Source organism: Alternaria triticimaculans (genome assembly GCF_023758025.1).
Source record: "Alternaria triticimaculans strain BMP 0046 chromosome Unknown scaffold_2, whole genome shotgun sequence".
Lineage (NCBI taxonomy): Eukaryota > Fungi > Ascomycota > Dothideomycetes > Pleosporales > Pleosporaceae > Alternaria > Alternaria triticimaculans.
The window spans coordinates 989644-1002168 of record NW_026055959.1 but is presented as its reverse complement, the minus strand read 5'-3'; the positions used below and the strand labels follow the sequence as shown (position 1 = coordinate 1002168).

The 12525-nt window shown below is 51.6% G+C and overlaps 5 protein-coding genes across 5 annotated transcripts; 3 read left to right on the top strand and 2 right to left on the bottom strand.

Moving 5' to 3' along the window:
- Positions 1–2032: 2032 nt before the first annotated feature.
- J4E78_002019 (uncharacterized protein) lies at positions 2033–2526 on the top strand (the record flags this gene model as incomplete). Its single annotated transcript, XM_049362669.1, has 2 exons — positions 2033–2225; positions 2498–2526. The coding sequence occupies 2 exons, from the start codon at positions 2033–2035 to the stop codon at positions 2524–2526; spliced, it is 222 nt and encodes a 73-aa protein (XP_049225261.1).
- Positions 2527–2753: 227 nt separating this feature from the next.
- J4E78_002018 (uncharacterized protein) lies at positions 2754–4523 on the bottom strand (the record flags this gene model as incomplete). The annotated part of the gene is made up of 4 exons (XM_049362668.1): positions 2754–3292; positions 3342–3803; positions 3896–4179; positions 4519–4523. The coding sequence occupies 4 exons, from the start codon at positions 4521–4523 to the stop codon at positions 2754–2756; spliced, it is 1290 nt and encodes a 429-aa protein (XP_049225260.1).
- A 105-nt stretch (positions 4524–4628) lies between these two features.
- J4E78_002017 (uncharacterized protein) lies at positions 4629–6024 on the top strand (the record flags this gene model as incomplete). Its single annotated transcript, XM_049362667.1, has 3 exons — positions 4629–4708; positions 4762–5890; positions 5941–6024. The coding sequence occupies 3 exons, from the start codon at positions 4629–4631 to the stop codon at positions 6022–6024; spliced, it is 1293 nt and encodes a 430-aa protein (XP_049225259.1).
- A 1437-nt stretch (positions 6025–7461) lies between these two features.
- J4E78_002016 (uncharacterized protein) lies at positions 7462–8950 on the bottom strand (the record flags this gene model as incomplete). The annotated part of the gene is made up of 4 exons (XM_049362666.1): positions 7462–7666; positions 7724–8139; positions 8187–8609; positions 8669–8950. The coding sequence occupies 4 exons, from the start codon at positions 8948–8950 to the stop codon at positions 7462–7464; spliced, it is 1326 nt and encodes a 441-aa protein (XP_049225258.1).
- A 911-nt stretch (positions 8951–9861) lies between these two features.
- Positions 9862–11567, top strand: J4E78_002015 (uncharacterized protein; the record flags this gene model as incomplete). Its single annotated transcript, XM_049362665.1, has 5 exons — positions 9862–10108; positions 10161–10527; positions 10581–10841; positions 10890–11257; positions 11311–11567. The coding sequence occupies 5 exons, from the start codon at positions 9862–9864 to the stop codon at positions 11565–11567; spliced, it is 1500 nt and encodes a 499-aa protein (XP_049225257.1).
- Between the last annotated feature and the right edge of the window lie 958 nt (positions 11568–12525).

Here is a 12525-nt window from a genome sequence, read left to right as displayed (position 1 = left end):
GACTTCAGAACACAGTATGCCGTGTCCACTGTTCCGATCAGTGACCCAGTCATGATCAATAGTGGAACGCAGGCAAACCTTTCGGAAGATTCGCTGTTGTCTCATCGTCCACTTACCAGACGTCATTCTGCCTTGGCTTTCGTTGGAAACACTTTTGGCACTCACGACTACTGGGACGTCTTTCGGGGAAGTACGCAGACTTTCCATAATCGTCCACTGAGCATGAGCGAAGCGAATTTATCAGACGCCGAAACCGTTGTTGAACGAATCAGTATCGCTCCTACCACACACCAATTACTGATCGATACCTTACATCGAGATCGCCGCGGATCTGAGTCTTCGCGCCCTCTTTCGATGTACAGTATTGTGCACGAATGGCAGCAGTATGCTCGGAACAGGGCGGAGGTTCGACTATCGATAGACTCGGCAGCGACTGGCGGTGCTATCAGAAATATCGCTATGGGGAGGGCGCGTGCAAGCAATCGCCTATCTCGTAACTCGATGAATCGGGCGTCCTATTTATACGATACAGAGCTAGGAGGGTCGAGAGTTCAGCTGCCAGTGGCGATGGAGACCGAGCGGAGCGATATACCGGAACACGCTAGCTCGCCTACCGGATCGCCACCGAGCCCCGAAGCAGATGTGAGATCACAGGGTTGAAGTCTCGATATGTCTGCGAGGCTCCGCAAGACCCGGAACTCAGGGGCTCTTCACTCGTCAATTTCACCTTCGTATACGATGCTACGGCGAGTTACCACGGTCTCTTAGGTCATTTCATTTTAACGCTGCACGAGCTTTCCCTGGTCTTACGAGCCAGATAGCCTCGGATGCATTCCTTAAATCACCATCACGCCCCACGATATGCTGTTTCTTAGTTTTCTTTCAGCACAAATGTATACAAATAGATCACTCTGCTTGCCTTTCGCGATCTTCGAGAAGACCCGTTTGTCAACATTCATCTCATCTTTTAATCTATCGTGACTGCTTCAAGGGTTGTACTGCTTGCGCCAGTCCCAGTGAAAATAGTTTGGCTCATGATGTGATTCAGGGCTGAGTGAAAGTCTACGCCAAAGAGGTCGTGCACGAGGGAGACTGCAGCTCCCAGCTACTCAGCTGTACTTAGAGTCGACTCTCCAAGCATTTCTTTCGCCTCCACAGTTGGGTGGGATTAGCCAGCACTTATTTCTCTTGCGTGCCATCTCAACCAACACCATGACGCAACCAACAGATGCACAGGCCTTCCTCTCTTCCCTCGAGTCTCTCGAATGTGCCATATGCATGGAAGGATACGACGCCAATCACCCCCCTATAATTCTCGAATGCCATCATATCTTCGGCGAAAAATGCGTAAAACGTTGGATCGAAAGTGGCAATGGTTTGTGTCCTAATTGCCGCGCGCCTCTACATGGAGAAGAGACTACTGTCCCAACAAGCGAAGAGGTTCAATCTCCACCAATCGAAGTACCTACAGGCGTTGTGCGAGAAGAGCCTGTAATTCCAACAAGCCAAGGGATCCCACAGCTACCAATGGAAGTACTGGCAGAGTTCATTCGAGAGGACAACATGGTTCGGTGGAGCCAAGAACCCCAGCAGCGACCGGTCCAAGTACGGACAGATTTCCTTCGAGAAGACAACATCGTTCGATGGAGCCAAGAACCCGAGCAAGGACGGGTCCAAGTACCGACAGACTTCATTCGAGAAGACAGCATGGTCCGATGGAGTCAAGAACCCCAAGAGCAACGGGTCCAACCACCCCAGCAGCGACCAGTGCAAGTACCCTCTGAGGTTATGCGCGTTATAGCCCGTCAATCCGATTGGGATGTGCTAGTAAGTCAGCGTATGAGGTGGCTAGTGTCTCGATCAGAACGTCTTGTGGCCTCTCTACTGCGACTACCCGGACAGGCTGGGGTCAAGCTAGGTCTACTTCGACGGAATGGTGCAGATGACCGGTCCGCTACTCCTCGTGCTCGGAAGCGCCTGCAGCGAAACCCAGAACATCATCCACAGGCTCAGGATACCCGTAGGATAGCCGATGCAGCACGTCGAACGGGAAACGATAGAGGCGACACTCACCAGGCCACCCGCGAACCAATCGGCCGTACTGATATGCAACGGCTTACGGACGGACGAGACCGCCATTCATCCCGTAGCGTTTGGCAAGCGCTGCGAGACCGAGCACAACCTTCTCGTGCCCATCGGAGACGCCAAGAGGATCAGGATCGAGAGTATGCACAACTCCTCCAGCGTACATACGATGAACAAGATGACGCGTATGAGGCGTACGACGACGACTTTGACGTACCACACCGGCCTACATACTCGATACGTGACGGTGTACATAGGATCCGCGAGCCACCATCGAATGCCTATATACCTCAGCGGTTTAGAAACGCAGGGCTTAACGGCTTGTATGATTCTGTCTATGAGTTCTACTAGGGCCATCTTGTGGAAGGTGAGATCAGCTTGGTCGTGTGAAGCGCTGAGTGCTAACGGGTAGTCAGGGCTGAAGAGTGCAAGGGAGAATAAAGCCGTATCGGATGATGCAATTTTTCAGAATCTTGAAAGCGTACGCAAGGGTATATATCGGCTGCGCGTTTCATTGTCTGTAGCCTTACAATGAAGACGAGGTTGATGGGAGTTCATGGAGAGGCATTCTTGATCATGCTGTTTATTATTCAAATATAATGTAGAGTTGGTCAAGCCAGAACGGCCAACATTGACTTACCAAAACTACACCGCGATGTCCGTTATTCTCACCAGTCATCAATCATGTCATTAAATTCTTCACTCTCCACATCCATAACCTTCCTCGCTGCCTCACTTCCACTAACTGGTAGCATCTCGAGCCCACCATCTTCATTGTCATCCTTCTTCTTGAACTCCTTAGGCACCTCTTCAGGATCCATGAGGCCGACCTGGAAAAGCACAGAAGCCTGGTCCCAGTAAAACCTCTCGCACCATATCTTTCCAGCTCTGAATCCCACGATGCTCACCACGACTATCTCGACTTTCTGGTTTGTTGGTGCAACGCCAGGAAGAATCCAGGGCATCTGGCATGTGTGTTTGAACTGGATGTAAAGTTCGTCTACTATTCGATCGACGCCTATTGTGCGCGAGATGAGCCGCATGTGCATTGATGGTGGGGCCGTTTTGAGAAAGTAGTCGCGGTAGAAGCGCTTGAGATCTGGATGGCCGCTTGCCCCGGTCATAGTCGGAGTAAAGTTGACGTATGGTGTCGGGGTTTTGGTATAGGTTTCGAGGATCTTATCGAGCGATTTTCCGCGGTACTTTTCTGTTGAGTGTTAGCTTTTACAATAGATACGATTGGTCGCCATGCATACGCTCTTCGTTTTCCTCCCATAGCCGCTCCAGATCTACCTCGGCGCTGAAGCCCTTTCGAACAGTGCTCAAACTCCTGCTCCATGCGATAGCGTCGGCCACGGCGTCGTATTCATCTAGATCGTGCTCTGCAAAGCCTGCATCAACGCCCTCGTATGTGAAGCACGGATACAGTATCTTGTCCTGTAAGCCTCCCGCGCCAATACCGTGCGTGACGCGCTTCTGCACCGTCCGTCGCTTGCCTTGTATGCCAAGAACTTCGGGGCGACGCGTCACACCAACGGTGATGTCGTTTCCGGATGTGCCCTCGGCTAGATGTACGAGCACGCGAAAGGACGATGTGAAGCGGTGACGTGTATCGGGAATGGAGGACGGATAGTAGGCGATGAGGGAGCAGAGTTTCGAGGTGGCGGTTTTGGGTTCCGAGTAGACGTCTAGACATACGGCTGCAGCGTCACCGAATGCTACAGAGCCATGGTCAGTACATGAGTCGGAGGGTGCTGGCGCAGAGCACGTATACTCGTGACATGCGCCAGAGTGTGAAAGGGCTGTATACCCACGATTGCGTAGCGTTCCCCAATGCCCATCTTGTCCCCCAGCTTGTGAAGCGTCTGCACGTATTGCTTGCCACCTTTGCCCATAGGGATGTATTCGACAATGAAGCCCTCGTCGCGCCACGCCTTCATAGTCTCGATGTCGAACTCGGCGTCTTCGGCTGTGATGTACAGCACGGGCGTGCTGCTCCGGAACGACAGCCAGCCATTGCGGTCAGCGAGGAATTGTTGCGCCATGTCGTGGTCCAGAGTCGTTGTCGCAAAGGCAGGCGCGCTCACGCGATGGCTGCGGGAGGTCCACTATAGGCAAGCGTAGCTATGCTGGTTCCGTCTTGGTAGCGTCCGATGATGGTTGGGACGTTGTCAACGGTGTAGTGCGATGCGCGGTGGTTAGGCCAGCCCTTTGCGCGCGGATGAACAAGGTCAGACCATTCATGGATGCAACGGCGCATTTTCGGTGCGGGCTCACAAGAATCCTGCTCGAGGCTGGTTGCATGAGGATTTAGTGGAGTCGTGCCTGTCTCCAACTCGTGAATGACGTAGGCGCTGTAAGCCTCCTTCGGGACTAGCCGGAATGCAGCAGGAAACCGCTGTCGCAACACCGAGGATCCTGACATGTTCATACTTCATGGGATATCGTTGACGGGATCCATGCGCTATGCGACGTGCCTGAGGCTCATCCTTCAATTTCATCCTTCAATTTCATCCTCTTTCTGTAGCACTCTTGCGAGCGACATGTCTGGCCACGAGATGGAGTTCAAGGCGACTTTGGTGCCACATCGGTCCGACTCGACAGCAGCGAGACAACCGCCTGCGTACGATGCTGCTCGGCTCTATACGTCCGTCTCGTCTTGCTAAAACTTCCTAGGCTATCAGACCCAGCCATTGACCATCGGCTCTGGGGTCTGAATGCTGGAGATCGTTCTCGTGTTCTTGGTCTCTACGATCAAGGCAAGAAACTCGTTCCAAGCTACAACAAAATCCAGAAAAATGTCCAAACGAGGCAGGACCAGATCATGCGATCTGTAAACGGAACCGACGATTGGGATTGGTTCATGCACACCGACGTACCAGGATATGATGGGCTTGAACTGCGAGAAGAGCGCCTTGCCGTGCAGGAAGCAGCACTTAGACGTGAGAAGATCAAGTATTTTTTTGAGCGCGATCCCGAGCTATGTCATCTCATGAGAGAAAGAGAGGCCGTCGAGCGCCCTATCTATCAGGTCGCTGCGGCCTGCGCAGATCTGCAGCTATGCCAATCATTCACGGCAATCATCCTCCAGAAGCTCCCTCGCGAACTGCGAGACCAGATATACAACTATCAGTGGACAGAAGAGCACATCAGAAGCCTAAACGACGCTATCTCATTTGTCCCCAAATATCATTCCGCCGACGAAGCTGGCACAGGAGTACAATATCTCCCTGTGCCACGTTTCGCAAACGCCGCGTTGGTGGGCGAGGAGTTCGCATCTGAAGCTGCAACCACGTACTTCAAGGACCTTTCAAACGTTGAGCTTGACTATCGCTATGTCCGCGCCTACCTTGAACGCGACCGCTTTGGTTCCATGGCATTCTCGTTCAAGGATGCTATACGACGTCTCGTCATCACGATCGATGAGGACTATGGTAATATCTATTCAGGAAAATGGATAGCATGCAGGGCATTGTACGACAACATGAAGAGTCTGCTGATGCTGAGAGATCGTCAAGAACTCAGTGTTGAGATATATCTGGAGTCAGATATGCAATGGAATCTGGCCCTCTTCCAGGCTCTCGAAACCATCAAACCAGTATTCTTGATGATTCGCGAGGCCAACATGGATGTCAAAGTTCTAGGCTACGACTTCTTCAGCACAACCGAAGATTACGATGCAGACGTATTCTCCGAACAACTCAACTACTACCTCACTGCGGGTACTCCAGAAGAGTGGCTGGAGATGAAGGCCAAAGAGATCAAAGAGATGCCGCGGGGTCCGTTTCGGCAGCGATGCAAACGGGTAAGTGGTCCATTATTTTCAGCGAGAGACCAAGCTCATACCAATCGTAGACACTGCGAATCATGCGAAAGAACCTTGAGTCTGTCATGCGAGATTCTCGCAAGGCCGCTGAGTCTGCTAGAGCCAGCGTATAACTACAAGGCACGTCTTGGCAGCGCACACAAAGTTTGACTCCATCTGTCCGTCGTTACTAGCTTCATGTGTTTTCCAGGTATCCTCTAATCTATTTCTTGTGCGTGAAGGTACATGTATCACTAGAATCGTCATGTAGAGTAGGCGGTAAATGGTAATGGGATTTAACTTGGTCCCCCGACCGTGTGCTCAACTTGCTAGATCAAACAAAGCTGGCAACCCAGACATCCATCGCCCTGACTCCCATTCTGCCCCCCTGGATGCCTTCTAGGCTTGCCTCACATACATCTCGCAACGCAAAAATAACTCCCCGTTCCCTCTCATCCTTCACATTCACCTCTATCTCTCTCTCAAAAGAGGGAGAGAGGCAAGCGGAGACTTCCCATTGTCCATCCATCAGTCCCTCGTCACTCTGCACGCGCGTCTCGTTCTCCAGCTGCCACCCGGCCGCTAAAGCCAGCTCGATGAGTCGTTTTGGGCCCAAGACAGTGCGAACATTCGAGATGCTGTTGCCTTTACGGCACTCCAGCGCTGCCTGCGTAAGTGCTGCTAGTACATGAGGCTGAGCAGATGGATGTGTCGCTATCAAAGACCATTCAGAAAGGAGAAGACGCTTGCTGTGCTGTCTGATGGCACGGAAGGTGGAGAGGATGAGCGAGGGGGTGGGGAAGTACCATAGACAGTGGGCGAGCACTGTCGCGTCAAAAGCTTTGTCGCTGCTGGTGAGTGCCGAAGAGATAGAAGACGATATGGGAAGGGAAGAGAGGTATTCCAGGGGGGGTTGTTGAATCCACGTGATTTGTTTTCCGAGCGGTCCTTGTGAGATGTGATCTTGTGCTTGGCCGAGGGTATACGGAGAACCTAAAAGGTCATAAACCCACTACGTCTATACGCCTACCAGGAAAGCAAGAAAAAAAAAATAGTTCGGAAGGACTTACCATAACCCAAGTCTGCTGGATCGACGGCCACTACGCTCCCTTGCTCGCCAACGGCGCAAGCAAGGACAGTCGTACAATCTCCCTGCCCGCACCCTAATTCGAGCACCCTCGAGCCATAAGAGATATTCCATTGCTGGAGGAGCCTTATACGGTGGAGGGTTTGGGCGTGCTGGATGCTGAAGTTACGAGGATCGTGCAAGGAAAGACGAGCAATATAGGCGGCGTCGAGTTCGGCAGCCATCTTGAGCTCGATAGGTGTTGAATAGAAGACTGCAGATTCTTGGATTGCCAGTTGGATTGTGAGGGCCTTTATTCAACTCCAGTACTATTAGGCAGAAGCTGATAAAGATAAGGCGAGTATTGAAGATGACTCAACCGCCTTGTCTGAGTCAAAACCTCCGGAGATAAGGCACGACGTGGAGATACGTAGGAGGATGCGCACTAGATTCATACCACCTTCCGAATTAGACTGCCCTGTCTTCCATCTTCGTTTGCACATCATTACAATTTCGACCTAGGCGCCTCACCATCGTGGTTCCATCCTGGCATGTCCGCGAGGTCCTTCGCACGAGCCGCCCTTCTTGACTTCAGCGCATCACCAGTACCAGGACGCCATCTCCATGCATGCGCGAGGTCATCTGCCAGTGTACCTTCGAGTAACTCGACCACATGCTTACCAATGTTTGGAAGTAGCTTGAAGGTATGGCTACATATCAGGTCAGTAACTCAGCAAAACAGCATTCGTAACGAGGAAGAAACTCACCCGCTATCTCCGGTAGCAAGCACGAAATTCTTCCAATCAGGATGTTCGCACATCAAAAGTGCCGCATCTGCTGTGTCTGTACACCAACACAGATGTCTGTTGAACAACTCTTTGTCTGTGAACTTTGGCAGGAACGTCGCAATAGCTTTGCGGATGCTGACCTCGGAGGCATCCGGATAGGTATCTGTGGGATGCTTCGCAGCAGATCTAGGTACCGAGATGCGCTTTGGTGCCGATGCGCCAAAAGGCTGATGTTGCTTGAAGCGTGTGAAGCCTGGAAATTCGTCGCAGACTTTGATGACGCCGTGTTCGTCAGGCTCGAAGAAGAAGCCCACGTCACCGTTGTAGACTACAGGGACGTTCTTGTACTCTGCGGCTTCGCTGGGAGAGAGTTGAATGTGGGCATATACCCATGCCTGAAGACGTTAATTTGGAAGTAGTTAGCTGAGCTGAAATAACATACCTTCGAAACACACTGGTCTTGCAGATCGACAAGCACGGGACTCCATGCACCAGCCGCAAGAACCACCTTGTCAGCGTAATACCTTGTGCCATCCACCGTTTCAACACCAACGCACACACCTTCAGCCAAAAGAGGCTGCTTGAAGGATCCTGCTCCACCGAAGCCGAATTTGACGCCTTGATCGCGCAGATACCCACCAATGGCATCGATGGCCTTTGCTGCAGCAAGCCAGCCGCCGTCATCGCTATAGACAGCTTTCCAACCTTTGATCTGTTCGCGATCTAGGAGTGGGATCTTCTTCAAGATCTCGTCCTCCGAATCTAGCCATTCTGTTGTCGTCTCTAGGCCAGCACCCGCGTCGAGAAGAGCCTGGTAAGCTTGCTTGAGGTCCTTGAGACCCTTTTCACTGTGGGCGCAGTCAAGCTGCAAATACCATTAGTCTCTAAATATATTTCTTGCTAGGTTGCGCTTGAAATACTCACTCGACCGGTGTTGTGAAAATATTCTTTGAACAGATCGTCTTCTTTCCACATCTGTCTCGCCTCCAGACTCAACTGTAAGTCCACTTTGTTCCGCAAGCGGATGCCCATGATCTTGTTCAAGTCATTTCCAGCCGATTGTGACGATGGTATTGGGTACGTGTCTAGCACTGTGATGTTTGAAGGTTTGTATCCTGAGCGTACGAGATGTAGGGCTGTCGACGACCCTATCGTCCCGCCACCACCAGCAACGATGACGGACGTAGTCTCTCGCGACGGTGCCATGCTGAACTATCAAAGTCTATCGCGCTTGAAATGGCTCGCGTGTTGGAATGGGGAGGCGCTGCCGGAAGTCGTTATCAGTAACGACCCACGATGTAATCCCGCCGGTTAAGTATCCCTAGAGGCTGCACACGCCACCAGCACGGTGACACGATGGCGACGCATTCTCCACGCGCCAGATGCGAGCACGCGAGGTTTTGATTGAGTAATTGAGGCCTGCCGTCCCAAGTATCGCGGCCGTTCTCGCTTGGCGATCCCCGACTGTTACCCCTTCCAAACGGGGTTAGGCTGGCGGACGTCAGCGATGCGTCAAGCCCGGGCGGTTTCTCCGATTCTGCCCGGTTTGGGGATGAAGCAGGGCCACGACCTTCCATGCTTGACATTGCGATAACGAAACCGGGTCTATGCAGCCAAAGGGCGATATCAACAAACCTCTTCTCTATAAAACTCGCCCTCAACCCGCGGAGCACCTGAACAGCTGACTCACGCCTTGCATCAACCCGACATCGAAGCCTCGCAACCATGTCTAGCGCAAGCTTACCATTCCTTAATCACATTAGTTCCCAACCTCCACTTTTCCAAACTGTTCGCACTTCCATATCCAGCCTAGTCTACACTCTCATCTAAACAGCCCTTTCCCTCGGAAACCGGTCTATCACCGGAGCGATTGACTCCACAAGTCACTATCAGCTGGACGGGAACGACTCGTTTACCCCAGCTTGGGGTAACATAGTTTCGGGATCCACAGATAAGCCGATGCTGGTCGCGCGGACAGACGGTAGGAGGTAGATGTGTGCGGGAGGGACATGGTGTATATAAAGGTCGCGTGCGATGCCTTTGATCTCGCCTCAGCTCGAAGCTCAGTCGCATCTGCTCCGTATCGTTTTTGGTCTTCCCAGTAAGAGTATTTCAAGATGTCTAAGTTCGACGCTGCTCCTCCCAACACACATGCCGGCGGCGACGACGATGCGCTCCGCACAAAGGGCAACGACCCGCTCAACGCTCCTCCAACATACGATGTCGCCGACGAGAGAATCAACATGGAAGAGTATGCTAGAACAGTTCCAAAGTGGAAGAGAATATGGCAGCACAGCTTGACGCAGATGCTGCTACTCAGTGTGCAGGCTTTCTGCGGTCCTGCGATGGCTGATGCTATTGCTGGTAAGTCGTCTTTGAGCTCATGAAACGGTACTTGGAATTGATAAGTTTGCAGGCCTTGGCGGAGGTGGTCTCGCTACTCCCCAGACTTCGAACATCGCGACCGCTGTCAACTACACCATGCTTGCCGTCTGTTGTGCTCTCGGAGGACCCATCGTCAACAAACTCGGAACGAAATGGGCTTTGGTCATCGGCGCCTGCTCGTTTCCAATCCGCGGCTCTTCCTACTACTGCAACTCCAAGTTCGGAAACCAATGGTACTTGATCTTGGGCGGCTTCATAACTGGTATCGGGACCGGTGCTTGGTATGTTGCAGAATCCGGAACTATAATGTCACTCGCGCCAGCTGGATCTCGTGGCAAGTACCTCGCTCTTTGGATCGTTGCTAGAAACTTGGGACAGCTTGTCGGTGGTGCTATCAAGTGAGTTCTGCAGACTGGAGCCCAGTTCGCAGCAGCTAAAATCTGTGTCACAGTCTGTCAAAGAACCACGAGAAAGGTGTCGAAGGAGGAGTAACGCCAGATACCTACGTCGCCTTTTTGATCATCGAATGTATGGCCTTGCCATTCGCCTTCCTCATCTCACCTCTTGAACGAGTCGTACGCTCAGACGGAACGCGTATCCTCGTCTCTGAGAAGATCGGTACCATTATGGAGTTCAAGCAGATCAAGATCACGATGACGTCGAAGCTTATTTTGCTTTCCGCATTCTGGGCCATATGGTCGTTCTTCTACAGGTCAGTCAACGCACGATCATAAAGGAGCAGCAGCTAATCGGCTATCAGTGGGACATGGTCGACCTATCTTGGAACCTACTTTAGCGTCCGCGCCCGCGCTCTTTCCTCCCTCATCTCGCCATTCTTCTGTATCGTCGGTTGTTTCGGTCTGGGTTTCATACTCGATCTCAAGGGTGTTAGCCAGCGTCGTCGTGCACAGATCGGTCTCTTTACCGTCGTGCTTCTCAACCTCGGTGTCTACATTTGGTCCATCGTCATGCAAGTCGGGTTCAACAGCAATGACCCAGGCAAGATCGACTGGGATGACTCGCTGTATGCGCGTTCTTTCTTGCCATACTTCTTTGTGCAGACGACTGGTCCTCTGTCGCAATCTTACATGTACTGGCTACTCTCTTCTTTCGCAACAGACGCTCAAGGTATGTCTCCTCATTCAGAAAGTCCTCTTGATTCAGTCGCTGATGATATACAGCAAACGTACGTAATGGTGCAGCTTTCCGCTGTCTCGAGGCCATCGGACAAGCCATCTCCTACGGAATGAACACCCAAATCAAGACATCCCCTCTCATCGGCTTCTGCGTCACTTTTGGCTTGATGGCACTTGCGCTGGGTCCGATGCTGGTACTGGTGAACCAGACGCCAGATCGCATCCCCGCTGATGTGATTGCGGAAGAGCAGTACCGCGAAGAGAAGAAGATCGGTAATGTGAACGTCGAGACCAAGGTATAAGGCCTGTTTAGTTAACGATATCTCGATGAGATTGGAATGGAATTCTCTATGCCCTCGTAGTATAAAGTCAATACAATGCCAGAGACGGGTTCGACATTGCCATCTGACATATGCACCAGCTGTGTGACATTGCAACTAAATATGCATAGTTGATTCCTGGCATATAGGATAGCAACACCCTGGGTGATGCTTTGCTGCAGATATGATTAGAAAACAATAATGTCGGAGTGTGTACATGATCTAGCCGCAGAGGTTAGAGATTAGTCTTTTTCCTCCGCGACAAATAACTAATCAGTCGCTAAGACATTACAAGCTTTTATCTAAAAACCTTCGCATAAATTGCGGCATGGATCGTGGCCACACATAGTGCGGCATGTGAAAGAGAGAAATGTATTAATAAGCTGCGAGTCGCCCTTCGGATTGCCGTCACTAGAACCACCCACTGCACTAGCTAAAAATGATTTCATGTTGTTTTGATGGATTCAGTCTCTTCGCTGAATACGCTTTGCACCCAGACACATTAGTGCATGAGTGGCGCGTCAGGGAGCTTGACTTCTAGCCTCATTGCCCATGTTCGATATTCTCGTGGAGCGGCATGACCCTTGCAACTATATCCCATTGAATACAAGCTTCAGGCCGGCACTTAAGGTTGTATGCTAAGACGCGTGTTGCTGATGAGCTAAGCACTAGCCGAATGGGGAAAGACATGGAGCTTTGTTGGCAACGGGCCGATCGATGAAGTATGCGAGTGTTTGGACATGTATCAGATAGTGAATTGAGCCAGACTGGCGGCTTCCTTACGTGCGTACAGCGGGAGAATTCATGTATACCTGGCCGACACGATTAAAAAACAAGTGTACATAAAGACAGTATCGGGCGAGCAATAGAAGACAACTTTCATTGGCTATCACAGCAGCCTTGCTACGTCCCTTTGTTTGTCAAACCCTCAGTTTCACAT